The 23638-nt window shown below is 44.9% G+C and overlaps 1 protein-coding gene across 2 annotated transcripts in view; it reads left to right on the forward strand.

The window, feature by feature from the left end:
• DYNLL2 (dynein light chain LC8-type 2) overlaps positions 1 to 5471 on the forward strand; it is a 5542-nt gene extending 71 nt beyond the window's left edge. The window contains exons 1-3 of one of the 2 annotated variants that reach the window (XM_007463887.1): positions 1 to 199; positions 2970 to 3108; positions 5163 to 5471. The exon at positions 1 to 199 is cut by the window's left edge and continues 71 nt beyond it. In XM_007463887.1, coding sequence (XP_007463949.1) covers positions 2977 to 3108; positions 5163 to 5300 — 270 coding nt within the window. In that variant the 5' untranslated portion in view covers positions 1 to 199; positions 2970 to 2976 and the 3' untranslated portion in view covers positions 5301 to 5471. Of the gene's footprint in view, positions 200 to 1994; positions 2039 to 2969; positions 3109 to 5162 lie in introns of those variants that run through there. The other variant, XM_007463888.1, reaches the window with a different exon arrangement.
• Positions 5472 to 23638: the final 18167 nt, after the last annotated feature.

The raw sequence follows: 23638 nt of genomic DNA on the forward strand, positions 1-23638 counted from the left end.
GCGGAGAGCGAGCGGCGGGAGAAGCTCGAGGGCGGCGGCGCTAGTGCTCGGCCCGGGCCTGCGGGAGCCGGAGACCGCGGCGGCGCCGGCGGCGGCGGCTGCTGCTGCCAGAGGAGCCGAGGGGACACCGCCCTGCCCGCGCTCTGCCTCAGGCCATCCCTGCTCCCCCGGGACCCCGCGCGGACTCGCCTCAGTAAAGGTAAGCCGTGGGTGGAGGCTGCCCCGGGGCGGCGGCCCGACGCGCGGGGTCCGGCCCCGAGGCCCGGAGCGGTGCCGGCCTCGGCGTGACGCCCCCGGCGCCTCTCCTGCCCAGGGCTGCGCCACCCTGTGCCCTCCCGACCCCGGGGCCCCAGGCTGCAGAGGTGAGGCCTCCCGCCCCCCACCCCCACCCCGGGATCTCTCTGCGCGCTCGGAGGCCCTTGCTGTTTGGGCCGAGGGAGAGCCGCGGAGCGGGCTCGGGCGTGACGCGGTTCGTCCCGCCGTCGCCACTCTCTGGGGCGTCCTTCCTGCAGCGAGGACGCCCAGTCACTACGGCGCTGCTCTAGGCCGGACGGGGGAGGGCGGCCGGGCGGGCGGAGGTGCGGGGGGAGGAGGCTTTCTCCTGGCCCAGGTGCCGGCCTTCGGGATTGCAGCCACTGGAGGATGGGGTGGTGGAGGGAGACGGCCCCTTGGGGATCCGAAGGGAGGAAATACAAGCGTTTGTGCGTGTTGGGGGCCGGGGAGGGCGGGTCGTGTCGTTCGGAGCCTTGGTCTTTTGGTCGCAGGGCCGGGGATAGCGGAGAGTGAGCTGCCCTGGAGTGCCCTCTTAGCTTTTCAGAGGAGCCCCTGGCTCGTGACAGGCAGCTGGCCTGGGGCCCTGTGGTCATCCTTCAATCTGGAGGCCCAGGTCCCTTGCTTTTTTTTTTTTTTTTTTCCCCCTCTTCCCCGGGGGGGAGGGACTACGTTGGCCCCTCCCTTTCCTTTTCTCGTTGGCACCTTGGACACGGGAGACTGGGGCTAGGCCTCACCTCTCAGACGCCTGGGGGGTCAGGGGTGAAGAATCGTGGCATTGTAGTCACAAGACCAACGTTATGTAACTGCAGGCTCTCCTGGAGGGTAAGGTGGTTTTAATTACTGTGACAAAGTTGTTTCTTTGGACTTTGGGAATGAGGTAGTGGGGCAGGTGAGCTTGCTGGGAAAACGGGTGCTGATTTCATACTTTAATCAGGCTCCACCCCACCCTTGGATTTGTAAACAGTGCCCCCTTCTGAGTGGTAACCTGGGATAGGCCACCCGGTGACACTAGTTTTCTTCCCTGTGCTGCTGCTGTAGTACCTTTGCGCAAACCCATGGAAGTTGCCACGTTTATCTTATTTCAGCCATTGTTTTTTAAAAAGATGTTGGTTTGCCCCAGGTCATATAGACAGCTAGGCCTTGAACAGGGTTCTCCTGACCTTTTCCTCAGCCCCAGCTGGTGCTCACAGACTCCTCTTGAGGCTCTGACTTGCCCTCTCGGGCGTATGGGAGCAGAGGGTGCTGGGGCACTAACCCTTTGCTCTGCCAGCCTTTGCAGAAGTGGAACCAGCCCTGCTTAATTTGCCAGTGTGAGACAGAGGTGCCCCGGATGCAGTAAAGGGTTGCAGCTGGCACGCATGCATTCTTTGCATCTAGTGCAGGATGAAGTTAGTCATGAATTCTGCTTCCCTTTTCAGCCCACCCAGCCCACAGGCTAGTGTGGACTCAGATCAGGGTGGCCTGGAATGATACCAGGGATCTCTCCTTGAGCAGTCAGGTCCCTGTGTAGCTTTGTATCGGACAGGGCTGCAACGACATCTTTTATCCACTGGGCAGGCCACAGAGTGGCGCTTTGGAGGAGTAGCACATGGGGTGGGGGGTGGATTGTTACTGCCCTCTGTGATGGGACTGTGGTCAAGGCCAGAGGATAGGATTTTGCAGCTCATCCCCTTTCCTGCAAAGCACCTCACATGCCATAGACTTCTAGGCAGGCCGTGGCCAGCCCTCCTGGAATTCCTGTCATCCTAGGAGGGGACCATGCAAGGTGAGCTCTGGAACTCTGGTTGCTATAGGATGAATGCAGTGTCTTAGCATGGATATGAAAGAGTGCTATTAAAATAATAATTCTTTACCTGTTGTTGTCTCTGTCACCACTGGGCATTGGTAGCTTAGGGCTTGGCAGTCTTTTTCTGTGAAGGACCAGATAGTAAATATTTTAGGCTTTACAGGCCATATAGTTTCTTACAACTATTCAACTCTGCCATTGTAGTGTGTTCCTATGAAACTGTTTACAAAAGCAGGTGGTGGGCTGAATCTGGCTAATGGGTGAGACCACTGTATAGACTGTCCTTGTTTGCAGTGTTCTCATATAACCTTAATTAATCCTTACAACAGCTCTTGATAGAGAGATATCCTCATTGCTAAAATAGAGGTCATCAAATGCAGAAGGGCTAAGTCACTTGTCCACGGACCAGAAGTCAGGCCTAATTCATCTTCCCACTTTGATACCAATGATATAATAATGGTCATTAAATCAAGGGCTTATTACGTTCAGGTGTTATACCACCAGCTTTACCCTGAGGTTAACTCAAGTCCGCATTTTAAGATGATGAATGCGAGCACAGAGTTTAAGCAACTTGCCCAAGGACACAGCTGGTAGATGGAGTATTGTAATATCTTGGCTATTGGTGCTATTCAGAATATTGGAAATAGATACATTTAGAGTTGGAAAAGCCTCATTTTACATGTGATAACAACTGATGGCTTATTATGTTTTTTTAATTATTTACCTTGTTTCCCAGACTTGGCAACCACGTGTCTGCTAAAATCTTAGGAGCTCGAGCTCCCTTTTCCAGTGCCTCATATCTGTGCTTTCTATTGCCCTCGTCTTCTGTGCTCTCCGAGCCCCACACCCAGCTGTTAGTGTTCACTGGCCAGAGCATGGGAGCAGCCTCACCTCTCTGCTTCTTCTGCAGCGTCACGATGTCTGACCGGAAGGCAGTGATCAAGAACGCAGACATGTCTGAGGACATGCAACAAGACGCCGTCGACTGCGCCACGCAGGCTATGGAGAAGTACAACATAGAGAAGGACATCGCTGCCTACATCAAGAAGGTGAGCGGGCGGAGCTGCGGCCAGGGGCAGGCATGGGCAGCTGAGCTGTGCCCCAGGGAGGGCTGGAGCGGGGGCACAGGAAAGCAGGCGTATTCCATGCAAACAGAACCCTACGAACTTGCAAAGGAGATAAGTTAGGGGATGCTTCTTATTTATTAAAGCATTTACCTTGAGAGTTCTTAATAGGAACTCTGCTGGGGTCGTGTGTATGTTTACAGATAGTTATGTGACTGCAAAAGCAATGGGGAGTGAAGCTTCAGGACTAGATATAACTGTCCCAATTCAGAACTATTCAAAATGAAGACCAAGGATGATTGATTGGATAACATAAGATCATATACAAATTTTCAGGGAGCTGCATCATTTAAAGTGGGATAGCCCTATAAGTGATTCTTCTTATGTAGGACGTTTCCTTTTCTTTAAAAGGACTCAGGTGGGGAGTTCCCTGGCCGTCCAGTGGTTAAGACTCGGTGCTTTCACCGCCGTGGCCCGGGTTCAGTCCCTGGCAGGGAACTAAGATCCCGCAAGCCGAGCTGCGCGGCCAAAGAAAAAGGGACTCACATACTAAATCGTCCCCTTCTCCCTACCTCCTTGAGGAAAGGGTGGGCTTGAATATATATATATATATTTTTAATAGATGAACATTATTGGGGCAATAGGTTTAGTCCCTGAAGAATTCCTGGGTGAATGGACATAGTTAACGTATATATAGTGAGGAAGCTGCTGAGCTAGAGGTGAAAGGCGGTACCCAGGGTCCCTGATTCCCAGTCAGGATCCATGTCCATTGGTGGCAGAGCCCCAGTCTTTGATATTCTTAATTCTGGTATCCCAAGGATGCCTAAGAGCCATGGCATTCTGGTCCATACAGGCGGTAGAGTGTCCTTGAGTTTTACAGAACTCTTTCCTGTCTGTATGGGTGGTATGAGAAGAGGAAACTGGGGTCCTGAGAGACTTTTTCTGTGTGTGTAGCCAGGGGGTGCAGAGCTGGTAAGGCTCCTAGGCGTGCTGGTTCCTTGTTGAGTGATGGTTTTTCTGTTCTATTCAGGGAGAGAATGTAGAATCATGGACTCCTAGGGCCAGAAGAATCGCTTTCTCGTTTTGCTGATGGGGAACATGGGGAAGCAACTATGGCTCTCCTATGTTACACAGGGTCTTCAGTCAGGAATAAAGCTGAGTGTGGTGACCCATGCCCTTTCCGCCGTTTCCTAATACCTTTTGGAGTTACGTGGTATGGGGGCTGTGAGGACGCTGAACAGGTTGCAGGTTGAGCCCCAAGGTTGGCAGCATTGCTGGGCCCATGATGGAGGGCTGCTGTCCTGTCACAGCCATGGCAGGATGCAGCTAGAACTGAGCCATCTGTTTCCTGCTGGGTCCACAGAGTGGGAAGGTCTGTCTGATAAGGTCGTGAGGATTTCCTAGCTGGCTTTGATGCTGAACTTGTACTACCCCTGAGAGAAGTGAGGGAATTGCCTTGATGTCATGGTTGAGGTCCTTTCTCTGGTGTTTACAGCCCACACAGTGCCTGGCACACTGGAGTGTCTTTAACGTTGGCTTACACAGAATTGCTTCCTGGTACTCCTGCAAGTACTCCTGGTACTTTCGTTCCCCATTTTGCTTTAGTGTCTTCGTTTTTGGCATTTGGAAATGCTGGTTTAGTAATGTGAGAGGTGGCAAGTGGCACGTCAGGGAGGCTTGCTCCTCTTTTACTCAATGCTGTGTGACACTGGAGTGGTCCTTTATTCCACTGGCTTTTCTGATTCCCTTGCTGAAGAATTGCGGGGTGGGCTTTTGAAAAGCAGGGTAGCTACAGGAACGAGAGATGATTGGGGTGTAAAGTGCTAGAGAGAAATAATGGAGCCTTTGTGGTGTTACATTATTAATGAAGGAGTGTCCTAGCCAACCTTAGAACCTGAGCTCCTGAGGTTCAGAGAACCGAGGCCGTGGACTGGGGGTGGGGTGGGGGTGACAGCTAAACTAGTCAGACTCTCATTCTGATTTCTCATCCTCCAGCTGTGTCCTAATCACCTTTTTTCTCTTTTTTATTCTTCTTTTAGGAATTTGACAAGAAATATAACCCTACCTGGCATTGTATCGTGGGCCGAAATTTTGGCAGCTACGTTACACACGAGACAAAGCACTTCATCTATTTTTACTTGGGTCAAGTTGCAATCCTCCTCTTCAAGTCAGGCTAGGTGGCCGCAGTGAAGGTGTTAGTGGTGGCGGCAGTGATGGCAAGCAGGCGGTGTTGCTGGGACTGTTTTGCACTGGGGCCAGCATCAGGATGTCCTCTCCAGTGGCTGTGCTACTGCATGGACTGTGTACTCGATTTCATGTGTATGTCGCAGTAAACAAAACCAAACTTCTTTCTGTTTAGTTGCCTGGGGAAGAAGGCTGCTTCTTGTTTATTTTTCAAGACTTAAATTTTTTTTTTTTTGGTTGTATTGCACTAGGAAATCTCTCCCACCCCTCTCTTTTCTCTTTCTCTCCCTATACAAATAAAAAGCCGTCAGCAAAGCCTGTAAGACTAGGAGGGCTGGGGAAAAGAAATAGGTTTCTGGAGGTGGAACTAAAACTGTGCAGCTGCCTCTTCCTGGTGGTGGGTGCTGCTTTGGGAGGGCCAGGGCGGCTGCAGGGGGGACAGTGTTAGCACTGACAAGGAGAGAGGGATAGGAAGGAGGGTAGGGAGATTGAGCTACCAGGGAGAATATTCCACTGAACTGTGACTCCACGGCTTGGGGCAGAGGGTGGGGCAGGGGCTGGATTCTTTAAGGGGCCTTGAGACGTGTTTGTCTGTGGTGTGTGGGAGTGGGGAGCAGACTTATCTTGCTGTCTTTGTCAGAAGAGTTTCTAAGTGAGGGCTGTGTCTTTTATTCTTTTATTCTTCCTGCCAGAGCTCATGCTAGGAGGATGTTGAGGGTGGGATTAGCTTGATTTTTTTTTTAAACTTTCATTCTTCTCTCCTTCTGTCTGCTCCCTGCTTAGCTCTCTGTTTTCTCATTCCTCCAGAGTTCTCTTAGAGCAGCCCCTGGTAGTTGGCTGGCAAGGGAATTTCTGGTGACTAGTTCTTAGCTAGGTCTTAGCAATCAAACCAAATTAATGTGTCCCTTGTTTTTCCTCTGTATATGTGTGTGAATGTGTGTATATCTTGGTTTAGGGTAGAGGGGAGGGAGGGGCAGGACTGTGGAATCTCTAAGGTGTATGGGTAGACAAGTGGGCCTTTATGTTAAAAACCTCTGGGGGCCTCTGTTTTGGGGGTGAAGACGGGTATCACCCTACCCCCCCTCAGCCATCTGGCCTAGACACTGCTTGCCCTATGGCTGTCTGCTCCCAGGAAGGCTTTAGGAGGATAGTCCAGGATGAGGTGGTCATGCTACCATCCATCCTGGAGCTGGGTCTCAGTGGAGAGGGAAAGTGACTTTGTGAATGGTGGCAGCCTCTCGTGGGAGGCAGGGGTGGAAGTGTGATAAAGGGCTGTTGAGGGGCTTTGGGGGAACTTTGGAGGTCAGTCTTGCAGTGGTGAAGCCAGGAATTAGGGGATGGAGCAGGACCGCTAGTGGGAGGAGATTCCAAGGGGAGTGCTCGGGAAATCTTGTCTGTGGATCAAACAGGGATGGGGTGGGGGATGGGGTGGGGGGAGTCATTACTGATTGAGCTGTTGATTCTTGTAAATCGCATTAAAAACTCTCATGTGTAGGGTTGATGCTGTGGAGGGGGTTTGGGATCCAGCTCATTCTCTCTTTTGTTTTTTTCCCAATTCCATCCTAGAGGTTGGTGGGGAGGCAGCAGAATGCCCCCTTCTCAAGCCTTTAGTGTGTGCTGAGCTTTCTTTGATGCTGACAAGGGAGGGTGGGGACTGGGATGGTGAGTGAGTTCCCTATAAAACCCTTCTGGTGGGCACAAGACTGAGTGCTTGAGTTTAGGTTTATTTTTTTATGGGTGTCCAGATCTGTTTCCCCCTGCCCTCCCAGACTTGTGTGGCCAGTTGGAAATGTCTGGTTTGTGTTCATCTCTCCCTCGTTTCTGGAGCAGGGGCTGAGACCCCACCACATCTCCTATGCTCTGCATCCACGCCTCTTTTGGACATTAAAGGTCGACTGATGCACTTCTGAGCTGTTTGGGTTTCTTTGGGGGTAAAGGGGATGATGGCCTGGTGGCGGTGGTGCCACACATGGGTGGGGTGGGTATCTAGGGTGGAGTAGAATGGGGTCCAAAGAGATACTGAATCAGGTCTTAAGAGGGCCTAGGCTTGAGCCCCTTAAGTGGAGGAAAATAACCAGCGGCACTCACCCACAGGATTTCTTGGGTCATTGCTGGAGGTGGTCTGGTGAGCCGCATTTTGAGTCTTCCATAAATAGATGCTGAGACCTGGAGACGGTTTCTATTAGCTCTAGCCACTCAGGAACGGAGAAGCTGAGGGTCTTCAGAAAGGTGGAACCTGAGTGGTTCTCTGACTCTTGGGTTATCCTGGCTGTCCCACTTGGGGCTCCTGCCCACACACACCTGGAGAAGTCAGCAGTACCGAGACGCTTCTGAGAGTACTGCCCACCCCTGTGACCGTAAGCCACTGGTGTCTGGGCTTATGGCTACAATTCTTGTGGAGGGTGTTTGGGAGCAGAGGTGGCTTTATATTCATTTCTCTTGTCAGTTATTCACTGAAAAACGTTTCTGAGTTTTATACTTGGGCCAAGGATGCTCTTCACATAGGAGAACAGGACAGGGAAGTTCTGTTCTTTCATGGCACGTACACTGTAGTGGACAGAGCAGACGTACACATTAAAAAGCCAGTAGTGATAAATACCGTCGAGGAAATAAACCGGGCAGTGAGCTGTTGGTGTCGGAGGTAGGTGGATCCGGTTCTTCCACATAGTTGAAAGTTGGTGGGCTGGATCCTGGGGAGAAACACCTCCAGGGCAGTGAGGTCCTAAGGGAGTAAGACGAGGTGCTCTAGAACCTCAACTTCTGTTCCCACCTTCGCTGGTATGAATGATTTGACAGAGCTGGAGCTTCGGAGGAGGAGAGGCGGCCACGGTCCACAGCTTATCTGCGATGGGCGCCTCGAGGGTCAAAACTCACCCTGTCCTGACGGGAGAGGCAGTCCAGGTAGCATCTATGGACAGCACACTCCTGCACAGGTAGGTACATGGTGCTCATCTAGAAGGTTAATCCTGCAAGGCTTCCTGATGGGCCCCCACCCCATGGGGCCCAGGAGGGGCAACACTGGAGGGTCGACTACAGAAGGGGCTGTGGAAGGCAGATGGGAACTGTGGTAAAGAGGAATGCGGCCGCTGTCAGAACCGTGGCCAGGCAGAGGAAGCAGGAGCTTCAGTATCCCACCTCTCTTTCATCCTGTTCTCCAGTCTTCTGGGGACCTCCTTTTGGCTGAACCTAACAGAAGTCAGGCAGAGGTCAAGGCTGACCCAGGCATGCAGTCTGTAGGGGTCAACCCCCCTCCCCCCAGGGAACATAGCAGGAGAATGAATCTAAGAGGGGCAAGCCAAACCAGCATGGTAGGAAGTTCTCTGTTGCTGTGGACAACGTGTCTGTCTCTCCCCAGAACTCGTGTCCTCTAGCCTAGACAGAAGGTGTGGATGTCTCCTAAACTATCCCCTTACTTCCTTCAGGTCTTTCCTCAAACATCCTCTTATCAGAGGGGCCTGCTTACATCCTATAGAAAATAGTACCACTCCCCCATCACTGTTAACCTTACCCAGTTTAATTCAGCATAGCACCTGCCAATGCTTGACATTCGTTTACTTATTGATCTTTCACAAGTAGAACATAAGCTTGAGAGCAGAGCCATTTTCTCTTTGCTTCACTGCTTTATCTTCAAGCCCCCAGAACAGCATCTGTGCTGTAGGGGATGCTTGATAAATGTCGATTGGCCAAATGAAAAAAGAGTGCAAACAAGCATGGGCAACCCGGCTTTTCCTGAAGACACTTTTGCTTTTGGCTTGACTCCCCCTTGCTGGCCAAGCCCTGGAAAGGCATCAGTGAGTGGGTCATTCCCCAAGTGTGTTCATGCCTCAGCCCTTCTTTATCAGCTGTGGGAGAATGAAAGTGTGTGTTCTTAAAGTACACTTTATTTTTAAAGCATTTCTGTTTATGTCCCTGAAACCTCCAAGCACCCCTCTGAGCTAGACCCCAGGCAGTCATTAGCCATGTTTTTGGATAAGCAAACTGAATCAGAGAGGGTGGGTGACTTGCCAAAGCACACATAGCTGGTAGCGTTACTAGTGCCCAGGCACCGTGACTTACAAGGGCTGACCTGGGTTTGACAGCAGTGTTCTCACTGATACTCCTTGAGATTTAGGCCCAGCTCTCTGAGCTTGGGAGTGAATGCCCTGTTCACCGATGTTCCCCGTCCTGGGCTCGCTTCAGCAAAGGCAATGAGGATAATTTCCAGGCCTTCTCTTCTCCTCACTACTCTTTGTCTACTAAGCATTGAGGAAGTGCCCCTTCCTTCTTGAAGCTTCGTGAAAGGGGTAATGAGTCTTCTGGATTTAGGAGAGAGCAGACTCCCCTGAACTAAAGGCATAGCTTCCCCACCGCTCTGGTAACAAGGAGTGACCTCTCATCTGTTGAGGTCATGTGTACCGGTATGTATATCTTTGTGACACCGTGAGCTTGGTGTCCACACCAGTGTACATGCATATACTCCTATGCACAGACTGCTGCCGTACCAGTACAGAAGGGTTCATAAGAAAAGGTCAAGGAGGACCCAAGTCCTTGTGCCTCTCCTCCCTTGCTTTGTCCAAACAAAGATGTGTTTATAGTGAGGCTGCTGGACATTGCTGTCTTGGGCTTTAGAGAGAGGCCAAACATGCAAAAACAGTGTGGTGTTGTGGACAGAACTGGGGTTGAGTCCCAGCCCCTACACTTAACCACTGTATGAACTTGGGCAAGTCATTTGATTCTGAGGTTTAATTTCTTCATCTGTAAAATGGGGATAATACCTATCTACCCTAAAGGGTGGTTATGAGGATCAAATGACATCATGTATGTGAAAGTGCTTTGAAATTGGAACATGATGATGATGATGAAGATGCTGGTTATTAGGGTCAGTGATGATAAACCTTGGGGAAAGAATAAAGGATTCTGGGAAGTCAGGCCCCCCTGAATCTCCCCTCATGTCTCATTGTACTGGCCTCCTGCATTGTCCAGTTGTATCATATTATAGAGAAGGAAATTAAGAAGTGGACAGGGAAACAAACTTACCTAAGATCTCATGGATGTTTGGGTTAATTGGGATGTAGAACTTGGTCCCCTAACTCCCTGGCTGGTCTGATCCTGAGGTGGTAGAGGGGACTAACTTATCACTCGGTGCTAAGCCCCCTACTGAACTCTGAAATGCCCTGGACTTGGTGATGGTGTACTATTCAGTGGTTTTTAGTATATTCAAAGAGTTGTGCAACCATCACCACTATCTAATTCCAGAACATTGTCATCACTCCTCAAAGAAACCTTGCACCCATTTGCAGTCACTCCTCATTCTTCCTTCTCTCTAGCCCCCGTAAACCACTAATGTATTTTCTATCACTGTGAATTTGCCTAGTCTGGACATTTCGTATACATGGAATCATACAATATGTGGCCTTTTGTGTCTGGCTGCTCTCACTTAGCGTAACGTTCTCAAGGTTCATCTGTGCTGTAACATTTATCAGTACTTCATTCCTTTTTCTAGCCAAGTAATGTTCCACTGTGTGGATATATCGTATTCTGTCATTTTGTTTACGTATCAGTTGAGTGACTTTTGGGTTGCTTCCACTTTTTGCCTACTGTGACTAGTGCTGCTATGAACATTAATGTATAAGTTTTTGTGTGGACAGATGTTTTCAGTTCTCTTGGGTCATTTTTTTAATGTCAGTTTACTTTTCTATTTAAAAAAATCTAGATTGATATCAGAAAATTTTTTCTCTAAAGGGTCTGATAGGAAGTATTTTAGGCTTTGTGGGCCATATGACATTGTGTATGTTGTGTATGTAGTTGTTCCAATTACTGAACTCTGCCATTGCATCTTGAAAGCAGCCATAACCAGTATGTAAACAAATAAGCATGAATGTGTTCCAGTAAAACTTTAAACAGGCAGTGTGTTAGATTTGGCCTGTGGATTACAGTTTGCCAATCCCTAATTTGATGATAGACTCACATAATCCAATATTCCAAAAGTACAAACAGTGAAAATCCTCCCTCCCACTTCTGTCCCGGAGCCCAGGGGCTCCCCTCCTTAGAAGCAATTAATATTATGAGATTTTGTATCCCCTTTCAGGGGCAGTTGATAAAGAGCATATTTTTAAAAATTATTTATTTATTTATTTTTGGCTGATTGGGTCTTCGCTGATGTGCACGGCTCTCTCCAGTTGCGGTGAGCGGGGGCCACTCCTTGTTGTGGTGCATGGGCCTCTCATTGCTGTGGCTTCTCTTGTTGCGGAGCTTGGGCTCTATGCACGCGGGCTCAGTAGTTGTGGCACGTGGGCTCAGTAGTTGTGGCTTGCGGGCTCTAGAGCGCAGGCTCAGTAGTTGTGGCGCATAGGCCCAGTTGCTCCTTGGCATGTGGGATCTTCCCGGACCAGGGCTCAAACCCATGTCCCCTGCATTGGGAGGTGGATTCTTAACCACTGCGCCACCAGGGAAGCCCTATAAAGAGAATATTTTTAAGTGGCTGTGTAGCATTCCACTGCGTTACAGATAGTTTAATAAATATGAAAGGACTAACATATCTGAAGGCATGCCCTGAAAGACAGAACACTATTCTAGGAGTGTCGCTCTGACCTGCCCAATTGATTCCTCCATTAGAATAATCCTTTGAACTCCTGGGATTTGCCCAGGAGTTTTGGGGGGGATGCCTGATGAATATGTTGAGTGATCCCTTTTGGATCAAAAACAAGCTCTGACTCTCGAGGGATGCAAGATTTTCTTAGGTGGTTTTTGTGGCAGTCAATTCCACCGCAGAGACAGAGAGATGCAAGCTGTGGATATCTATCCTACCTATTCTATCTATCCATCCATCCTCTATCTTTCAATTATCTATCAATCAATTTATCTACTATATCTATCTATATCTATCTATCTATCCATCTATATTTGTTGCGAGGAGTTGGCTTTTGTAACTGTAGGGATCAGGTAGGCAAGTCTGGAGACTAGTGCATGCCATGAGGAAGGTCAGGCTGGAAACTCTTAGGCAGGTGCTGACCCCGCAGTACACAGGTGGAATTTCTTGAGGGAAACCTCAGGCCTTTCAATTGGTTGGATCAGGTCCACCCAGATTATCCAGGAAATTTCCTTTACGTAAAGTTAACTGATTGTAGATGTTATCACATTTACAAAATACCTACACAGCAACACCTAGGTCAGTGTTTGTTTGAATATCTAGGTACTAGAGCCTAACCAACTTGACACATAAAACTGATCATCACAGACCACATCTGGTCAACCTGGCACCAATACACATCTCCTAAACCATACTTAATCTCCAAATAAAGACAATAACAAGGTCATACTTCCATCTAACATGATACAATTATCCTGTGTACAACTGAAAATGTGCTGACCCTTTCCCCAGAAGAGGAGGCAAAGTCTTTGGATGAAGTTTACTCCTCTCCTTGATAATCCTATAACTTCAATAATGTAAACTTAGTTTTTATTGATACATTTTATGTTAGATGACAAGGGGATAAGAGAGGGAAGAAAAAATATACAAATAAACATTCTCACAATAAAATAAGGAATAAATACTCATAATAATACAGCTTCAGTTCTGAAATTGGTCAGGTGGTCGTAGCTGGTATTTATAACTACCTTCTACTACCCATTCCATATTTCCTTTACCCTCAGCAAGCACCTCAGTGCTGGTTGTGGTTCTTTTCCTGGGGGGATGCCCCCAAACATCCATTCTTGAAGGGTCTGTGCCATTAGAAGTCTTGCCTGAATTGTGTTGTAGTATTTCATTGGCTTTAATTACGGGCTATGAGAGTACTAAGAGATGCCCTAAGGGATCTCCTGTATTCCAGACATACTTTTCCTTACCTCCATTATGTAGTAGCAGCAGCCCGCTTTCCCCTTGGCAGTCAGAATCCATCACCCCAGCCAGTACAGTAACTCCCATCTTTGTCTGTATATTTAGAAGGATGAGGACTCTAAAACGGAGGTAGCAGTCTTAACTTCCAATTCAATGGAATCACTCGTGTTTCCAGGTGGAAGTGTTCCTCCCTTTAGAATGAAGATGTCTATATCAGCAAGCATAAGGTTGCAGACAGGAAGCAAAATTTTTCTTATGGATCACTAGGGTTAATGTTGAATGCTGCCATGCCATTTCCACTCCTTGATACCTGGAACCATGAATCCTGGCTGTGGGAGAAATAACACCATACATGGAATGCTGATTTGAGTACGGACAGTCTCCTGAAGGACGCTGCCCCAGCCCTGCAAGGTGCTGCCACCTAGCTAGTTCTGTAACTGGATCTTCAAAAGGCCGTTCAGGGCTTCCCTGGTGGCGCACTGGCTGACAGTCCGCCTGCCGATGCAGGGGACACAGGTTCGTGCCCCGGTCCGGGAAGATCCCACATGCCGCGGAGCGGCTGGGCCCGTGAGCCATGGCCGCTGAGCCTGCGCGTCCAGAGCCTGTGCTCCGCAACGGGAGAGGCCACAACAGTGAGAGGCCCGTGTACCGCAAAAAAACCCAAAAAAAACAAAAAAAATAGATAACTGGAGTTGATTTGTTCTCTATCACTTCTGGCTATAGATCGTACCATCCACATGTATATTATTATACAGATATTGGTACTTCAGTCTCAGCTATGAATTTCCATGTGGAAGGATTAGTAAAAAGGTAATATTAGGATTCCACCTCAAATGGAAAAAAAAAAAAAAAAAGGCCATTCAACCTACCAAGCCAGCTACTTCAGGATGGTGGGCAATATAGTAAGACCAGTAGAGTCCACGAACATGAGCCCATTACTGCACGTCATTTGCCGTGAAGTGAGTCCCTTGACTAGAAGCTGTGCTCTGTGGAATACCATGATGGTGGATAAGGCATTTTGGGAGTCCACAGGTGGCAGTTTTTGCAGAAGCATTACATGCAGGGAAAGTAAATCCATATCCAGAGTAAGAACAAAGCACTATCCCTTCCACGATGGAGGCAATCCAATGTAATCAATCTGCTATGAGGCAGGCAGCAGGCTGATCACCCCAGGGAATGGTGCCGGGTCTCAGGGTTGGTCTTTGCTGCTGGCAGACTGGGCACTCAGCACTGGCTGTAGCCAGCTACGCCTTGGTGAGTGGACACCCACGTGGCTGAGCCCATGCATAGCCTCCATCCCTGCCATCTGGCTACTTTGCTTATAAGCCAATGGACAATGATGGGGTGGCTGGTCACCCTATCCACCTGATTACTAAAATCCTCTGTGGAGGTCACCCTTTGGTGAGCATTCACATGGGACATAAATATCTTCACATTCCTTGCCCATTCAGAGAGGCCTATGACCTAGATTCCTTGTCACCAATTTTCCAATCACATTCCTTCCAAGTCCCTGGCTATCTAGTCAAACCATTGGCCATAGCTCATGAACCAAACTTACACCTCTGGCCATTTCCTTTCAAAATGAACCACCAGGTGCCCTGATCAGAGTTCTGCCCACTGGGAAGACTTACCTTCACCACTGTCCTATAGGATGCACTAGAAAGGGCTGCAGTGCTATAGCTATCCATTTTGGGGGGATGCCTACATACCGTGCAGAACCATCTGTGAACCAGTCCTGAGTTTCCTCTTCCTCAGTCAGCTGGTTGTAGGGAACTTCCCATGAGGCCATAGAGGCAGGCTGGGAGAGAAAAGGCAATGTGGCAGGAGTAGGGACTATGGGTGCTTGGGCCACTTCGTACCAAAGAAAAAGAACTGAGGTATAGATATTTATATATATGTGTATATATCCCCAAACCATATATAATATACATTCATACATATACTATTGATAACATATGAGCAATAAGATAATATCAGTATATGATTCTAATAGGCATGTTAGGATATATAATGTATTAATATATGATATATTCTCTCTGTGTAAAGAGATTTACTGTAAGTACTTGGCTTATGTGTCTGTGGAGGCTGGCTAGGCAAGTTTGAAATCTGTAGGCTGGCAGGCTGGGACTCTGATAGGAGCTGAAGCTCCAGTCCACAAGCAGAATTTCTTCTACCTCAGGGAAACCTCAATTCTGTTCTTATTTATTTATTTATTTGGCTGCGTTGGGTCTTCGTTGCTGCGTGCGGGCTTTTCTCTGGTTGCAGAGAGTGGGAGCCACTCTTCGTTGCAGTGTGCAGGCTTCTCATTGCGGTGGCTTCTCTTGTTGTAGAGCACAGGCTCTAGGCACGCGGGCTTCAGTAGTTGTGGCATATGGACTCAGTAGTTGTGTCTTGCGGGCTCAAGAGCACAGGCTCAGTAGTTGTGGTGCATGGGCTTAGCTGCTCCGTAGCATGTGGGACCTTCCTGGACCAGGGATGGAACCTGTGTCCCCTGCATTGGCAGGCGGATTCTTAACCACTGCGCCACCAGGGAAGCCCTCAATTCTGTTCTTAATGCCTTTCAACTGAGTGGATCAGGCCCACCCATATTATCCAGGATAATCTCCTTTCCTTCTTTCAACTAATTGTAGATATTAATCTCATCTACAAAACACCTTCACAGAAACACCTAGATCAGTATTTGATTGAATAATTGGGTACCACAGCCTAGCCAAATTGACACACAAAACTGGCAGAATTTGTAAACTGAGAAAGTTGTAACTTCTCATAGAGGAACCCAAACATGTTCAAAGAGGCAGGTCATTTTTAAAAAGTTTTATTGTAGTGTAATTGACATACGATAAATTGCATGGATTTAAAGTGTACAATTTAATAAGTTTTGACACATGTATATACCGTTAAAACTATCACCACAATTAAGATAGGAAACATTCCCATCACACCCAAGTCTCCTCATAACCCCTTGTAATCCCACCCTCTCCCTTCCTTGCCTCCCTTGCAGCCCCTGTCACCAGACAACCACTGGTCTACTTTTTGTCCCTATAGATTAGTTTGCATTTTCCAGAATTTTATAAAAATGGAATCATACAATATGTACTCTTTTTGGGTCTGGTTTCTTTCACTCAGAATAATTATTTTGAGATTCATCCATGTTGTTCTTCTGTGTATCATAGTTTATTCTCTTTTGTTGGTGAGTAGTATTCCAGTGTATGGATATATAAGATATATAATCCATTCCCCAACTGAAGGACACTTGGGTTTCTGTTTTGGTGATTATGAATAAAGTTGCTATAAACATTTGTGTATAAGTTTTATATTAATGTCGGTTTTTATTTCATTTGGATAAATAAGAGTGGGATTGCTGGATTTTATGGTAAGTGTTTGTTTATGTTAAAAGAAACTGCCAGGGCTTCCCTGGTGGCGCAGTGGTTGAGAGTCCGCCTGCCGATGCAGGGGACACGGGTTCGTGCCCCGGTTCGGGAAGATCCCACTTGCCGCGGAGCGGCTGGACCCGTGAGCCATGGCCGCTGAGCCTGCGCGTCCGGAGCCTGTGCTCCGCAACGGGAGAGGCCACAGCAGTGAGAGGCCCGTGTAGCGCAAAAAACAAAACAAAACAAAAAAACCACAAAACAAGCACAAATGGACAAAAAGGTCATCCAAAAAGGAACCACATAAGGAATTGTGAAGGTAACAAATTGAAGCCTATTAATCTGATAAAGACCTTATGTAAGAGACTGTGCTTCTTTTTACATATTGGTTCTCTCTTTGTGTTCTAGAAAGAGTTGTTTTTGTTTGTTGATTTGTTTCACTTTCCCCATCCCATTTGAGGGTCAAAGTTATCAGGAGAAAGGTAATTTAAATGGCAAACAACAGAAAGTCCGTATCTATTTATCAAAACTTGAAGCACAGACTGGGAGATGTACTTAGAAGTGAAATGGTCATATCTAGCGAATGTTAAATATGCTTGCCTACGAGGTCAAACACCCTGTAACGAGGCCTGATCCTCATGAAACCACAAGTTTCCTTTGGGTGAAAATCACAGCACTGCCCTAAAACCAAAGATTCAACTCAAGGGCTAATGAAAGATTAATAATCATTTTCTTGGGTACTGCCCTTTTCTTTTTGTTTATCTGTGCCCATAGTCTGTTAAAACAGAGCTACAGTATTGTAAACATTGATTACACTAATTTGTAAAGCAATAAATCCTACACTCTGGCTATTCATGAACCACTGAAACAGCAATATATATTAGACAATACGAGACCCTCAGAAATGGTGGAAGTGCAGATACTCTAACAACTCAGAGATCAAATTCTACTTAGATTTGAGGTTTATTATAATTAATGAAGGGAGATTCTGAAAAGATTCCAAGATACCCATTATAAGAGTTTATTAGAGTACTGCCGCTCCCAAATTAAAATTTTAAGGTTATCTGTAAAGCAAGAGTTCCATGTTACCTGACAGTCTGTTCATAATAGCATTTCCTTACTGATACGGAGCAATTTATTTTGGTAAAAAAGGTACAGGCAACTGAACAACTATATCTACACAGAATCTAGGCTGCTCTTATAAAACAATCCTGCAAACAGTATTTCATTAACAGCTAGCTTTACAGCATAAGAGAAGCAGTGTCTGCTAACTTCAACCATAAGCTTGAACCAAAGTTACAGTAAAGGATAAAAATAGCTAAAATGTATACATGGGCGGACCTCATTTTATTGCACTTTGCAGATATTGCAGTCTTTACAAATTCAAAGTCTGTGGAAACCCTGCATTGTCAGATGATGATAAGCACTTTTTAGCAATACAGTATTTTTAAATTAAGGTATGTAGACTATTTTTTTAGACATAATACTACTGCACATTTAACAGACTACAGTATAGTATAGACATAACTTTTATATGCACTGAAAACAACAACAAAAAGATTTATGACACTTCATCGTGGTGGTCTGGAACTGAAGTGCACTATCTCTGTGGTATGCCTGTATAGGCTTTTTACCAAGTTTTCAACTCTGGGAAAATTTCTAGCCTCATCTTACTGGAGACTTAAGCAACTTTCAGACTTTATCCATTTAGAAAATCTTCACCACAATTTTCTAAAGGCACAACCTTACCTACCCTGAGGTTAGAACACAGAGGGGCCTTTTAACCCATTGTTTGTGTGTGGTCACTAGCATTCGGATGAAGCCTCCAGAGCAGTAGAGTAGGTTTGCCAAATGCATAGCAAATTTTTCTAGGCTATAAAAGCTTGAGGAAGACCAAGTTCGTCTAAACAGAGAATCACTTCTCACTCAAACCTAGTTTACCTGCTTACCTCCCATGATGTACTGGCAAGTGTCTGTGATGGATTCCATGACTTCCTTCCACAAAAGCATTGGACGGCTTATGGTACACTGAGGCCAAAGAACCAATGTGGCAGATGAGCTCATCCAACAGAGTTGGCTCAATAAGATCTGTTTCCTCAGAGATCAGTGGCTTCTCAGACAAGACTACTCCTTTGGCTGTGACAGGATCAGTTGAGAGAAGGCACCAATAAATAGAGCCCCAGTCTCGAAGGTCAGGATTATCAGAATCCTAATGAAGAGGCAACGGCAAGAAGGTTTAAATGTAACCTTTCTCCATACAGAAAGCCAAACTGCTGGATTTATTATTAATGCAATGCTGAAGTGATTTACGCAGAGTTGGCCGTTAAGAAGATATTTAGACTCAATATATTGCTAATAGAGTCATAATTCTGTAATCTCTAATGTTTCCAAGAATTTAAATATAAATTCAAGTGGGTTAGTTCTAAGACTCAAATTCAAAATGAAGTTGGGAAAAGGAAAATAAAGTTTAAGCCAGTAAAAATCAACTGCTTACGATGGCCTCAGGACATAAAAATAATGTTTTTAACTGCTTTAATATTAGCAGGATTATTCATGAAACACATCTTACATATATTTCACCCATACCTTCTTTCTTCATTCAAATATTTATTAACTATCTCCTATGGAGACACTGGCTAGGCCCTGAAAATAAAGAGACAACAACACAGGGCCTGACTTCAATGAGCTCAAAGAATATTAATTATTACAATACAGTATGAGACGTACTATTACCTAAATAATAAAAAAAAAACTGTTCAAGAGAGAACATAACTAAGTGCTTCTAAAAGGGGTGACACTTGAATTTAGTGGTCTCGTTTTTTTTTGTGGCTGTTTAAAAATAATTTTATACATGGTCATGGCTAAGAAAAATTTATCATCAATGACACATCACAATTTAGAAATATATAATATAAAAATAAGACTCCCCCTATCATCCAACCCTACCCCACCTTAACTCCCCATCCCCAAAATAGCCGTATTAACAGTGCACTATATATCTTACCAGAGAGCTCCCACACATATATATTTATTTTATACAAAACCAGTTTCATAGTATATATACTGCTCCTCAAGCTGCTTTCCATATTGGCACATACAGCTGCCATTTTCCACTGTATATGCAGCACTGCATCATTATTTACTAGTGTCCTATTGATGAACATTTAGGCTGTTGCCTCTTTCTCCCTCCTTCCTACTATTTATTTTTACAATCATTATAAAGTGGCAATAAATATCCTGGTATCCACCTCTCAGAATGTCTATATAGTGGCATTCATTTATGCATGAATTGTTCCAGTGGTATCATATTATTAAAGGCAACAATCAGTCCCATTTCAATTTCTGTATTTAAAACACATACAAAAATATTTTCTTTAAACTAGGCCAGGGTTTTTCTACATAAGCAGATGAACTGGTTTATAATTTAGCCATTTAAGGCACATATCATTCAGCTCAATACCGGAAGTGACCCTGATGGTTTTATATATATTTTCTTAATCATGTATTATTTAATTTGCACTCAAAATGGAGTGCTGGTTAAAAACAAAAAAGCATAAAGAACACTGAGATACAAGTTAATACAGTATAAAAATGGTAAATTTTACCTCAAGGTAATCTTTATCACATTCATAGGTTGCATTATTCTAATAGAAATGCACATATACATGTATTATTCATATCAAAATGTTTGTAGTATTTGAAATGCCAGCGTTAAAAAAAGGAAACAGTGATACTATCCAATTTAAATGAGTTTGTTTTGTTGCTTGTTGGGAGGGGGGCTAATTTGCTCCTGAGGAAGTGTTTATAAATAGCAGCCTGAAACCTCCTCACTTAGATTTTCATTTGGAAACAAAGCGTGAATATTATGAAACATAAGTTGATTTTTTAAAAGAGCAGAATACAACTTTCTCCAAGTATCACATCAGGAAAGCAACCCCCTGCCCAGCTTTTATTGATATTTAAATTAAAAGTTAAATTTTAATCTGTATATTCAGTCCCCAAAGCATGTCATTTAAAATTTGTAGACTATGCTTTTTATTACACAATGAACACTACACATCACTTAACTGGGAAAACTTAATTTGCCATTATATAGTAGTAAAGTTGTTAAACATATTAAAATAAACTACATAACACAGCTTAATAATATACTTATCAAAATAATTTTTTTTTTTTTACTTCAAACTATTTCTCTCATATAGCTGGTACATATTAAACCAAATGGCAAAAAAAAAAAAAAAATTCCTGTCGGGATTCACAAAATATATACTTCTGTGAAAATAGCTTGAGTCCCCCCACAAATTCAAAACACTGCAACAGGACAAACTTCTGGAGACAGAATCACTGGATCAAAGGGTATACGTACTGTAAATCTTAACAGAAAAAGTTAGTCCTATGAGAAATGAGAAAATGAGTGCAAATTTTCCAGGACTAGAAGTGAAGAGTGGGCAAGGATTTTCACTGTCCAAACTCAGTTATCCTGAGGGGTAATCTGTTAGGACTACTATCCGCTGGCCTTCACTGCCTCACTAATTCACATGGAGACCACGATAAATCAGGCCCAGTCAAGGCTAATGACAAGAAAATAGAAACTTTTTATGATTTTAAGGTGCCATTATGTGTTTGGTGACTCAGAAAATTTGGTTTCGGATCTACTGTACTGCTAGTCTGATAGGCCCCCGTAAGGATCTCGAGAAAATAGTGTATTTCCCAAAATTTGAGAGCTTCCAAAACAATTCTTACCAGGCAAGCTCTGAAACAGTAATTCTTAAACTATAATGTGCATCAACATTTTAACACACCAGGAAAGCCACTGAAAGTGCAGATTCCAGACTTTCTGATTCATTACGTCAGAAGTGGGGCCCAGGAACTTTTATTTTTAACAAGCAGCACAAGTGATTTTGATGATGATGGTCTCTAGTTCACAGATGGAAAAACTAAGGTGAAGACTTCTTTTCCATGTACTAAAAATGGTAATTACCAAAGTTTGGACACTTCTATGAGTATTCTTTACTAATTCCTCTAAAACTATCAAAGCGAAAAGACAAATCTTTGAAATAAAGCCATGGATTAAAGGGTTGGTTCTCTTTTCCCCTAATTATATATATATATTTTTTTTCTAACCTGTTGATCTCTGTCATTTAACTGCGGTGTTCAGACACATTTAATGTACTTATTGATATGGTTAGGTTTGGAACTGTTGTCATTTCTTTTTTATTTGTCTTATCTGTTCTCTGCTCCCCTTTTATTCTTTTTTCTTTATTGTTGTTGTTTTTATAAATTTATTTATTTTTTGGTGCATTGAGTCTTCGTTGTTGGGTCTTCATTGCTGCGTGTGGGCTTTCTCTAGTTGCCGCGAGTGGGGGCTACTCTTCGTTGCGGTGCGTGAGCTTCTGATTGCGGTGGCTTCTCCCGTTACAGAGCTTGGGCTCTAGGCCCATGGGCTTCAGTAGTTGTGGCACGTGGGCTCAGTAGTGGCCCGCGGGCTCCAGAGCACAGGCTCAGCAGTTGTGGCGCACAGGCTTAGTTGCTCCGCGGCATGTGGGATCCTCCCGGACCAGGGCTCGAACCCGCGTGCCCTGCATTGGCAGGCAGACTCTCAACCACTGCACCACCACGGAAGTCCCATAATATTTCTAATCATACCACCATTTTATTTAAAATTAGAAGCACAAAGATTTCACGTATACTTCACTGAATTCTCAGCATAGATAAACAATAGGATTAAGTCTACTATAAAGACAGAACAGTAGTATGACAGAGAAATTTGCCCAGTCACGTTCTGTAGCAGAAACAGAACCCCACCACCCAATTCAAATTAACGTAACTCAGCAGATCATGCTGCCCTCAACTTAAAGATTTATGGCTGGTAACATAAATATTAAATTAGGTTCTTATTTCACCAACTTGAGAAAAAAAATTCCAGTGGAAAAGACTTATATAAATGTGCTTATTCTATTATGTTAATGCCTCAGATTTCATTAACTGGACAGAAAAGGCAAGTCTAGAGAAACTGTTTATTAATTATTTATAGCCAAATATGAAATAATCATCCACAATAATCTTAAAACCTCTAAGTTCACTTATTTATACTGGCTTATGCACAACAATGCTTCAGGCAGGGAAGACAGGAAATGTGTATTCTCAAAAGTCATTCTTAACTTTCAGACTTGAGAAGCAGCATCAGACTCTGGAGCCAGGCTACTTGGGTTTGAGTCCTAGTTCCATCCCATACTAACTGGGCCGGCCTCTCTATGTCTCAGTTTCCTCACCTATAAAATGGGAAGAGTAACAGTATTAACCCTTACTGAAAGCCTGGCACATAGTAAGCACTATACAGATTCTCTACTAGTCCTTGTACAGAAAATCTAGAATTAGGAACGTCTTATGGTTTATTTATACCCTGCCCTGTTCTAGAAAAGGATTTAGCAAAGCTTATAAAAATACATCTAAGGCTAGAGAACATAAATTAGAAGCAAAGGCAGAAAAATGCAAGCCACGATGACCCACACATTTTCTACGGGAGATCCTTAAATTTGATTCTAAGGTTTCAAACATCTGATATGAAAAACAAGTCTAGTCAGATAAGCCATTCAGAGGGGCAGTTAATTACACACTAATGCATAAGAGAATCCAAAACTGGTTAGGAATTTTTTTTATGGGGTTTCATAGAGAAAAAAATAAATAATGGAATAAATACTTTGATAACAGATCTAAAGAGGATAGTTTCTCATGACAACCCTTACTACAGGATGATGATATCAGTGTAATTCAGTAAAAACAATTCTAATAAGGGTCAAATACAATGCAGTCTAGATCCCCAGCTCTCTACTAATCTGGCTTGATTCAGTGGTAAATTTCAACATCTATAAGAACATAGGGAATCCTCCCTAAACACTTTATCTCAGGCAAATACTGTAATAAGAGTGAGTTTGAACTCTGACAAGAACCTAAAACACAGCTCTCCTATGCTGCCTGTTAAATACAGATACAGAGGCCTTAAGAGACAATGGAGGTGAAGGCAGGGTTCAGAACTTGTGAATACAATAGAATCTACCAAAGACACTCACTTGATTATGAGGCTAGCCTTATCTATTCAGAAGTGAGTAGACAGGATTTCCCTGGTGGCACAGTGGTTAAGAATCTG

Source organism: Lipotes vexillifer, unplaced genomic scaffold (assembly GCF_000442215.2).
Source record: "Lipotes vexillifer unplaced genomic scaffold, Lipotes_vexillifer_v1.1 scaffold333, whole genome shotgun sequence".
NCBI lineage: Eukaryota > Metazoa > Chordata > Mammalia > Artiodactyla > Lipotidae > Lipotes > Lipotes vexillifer.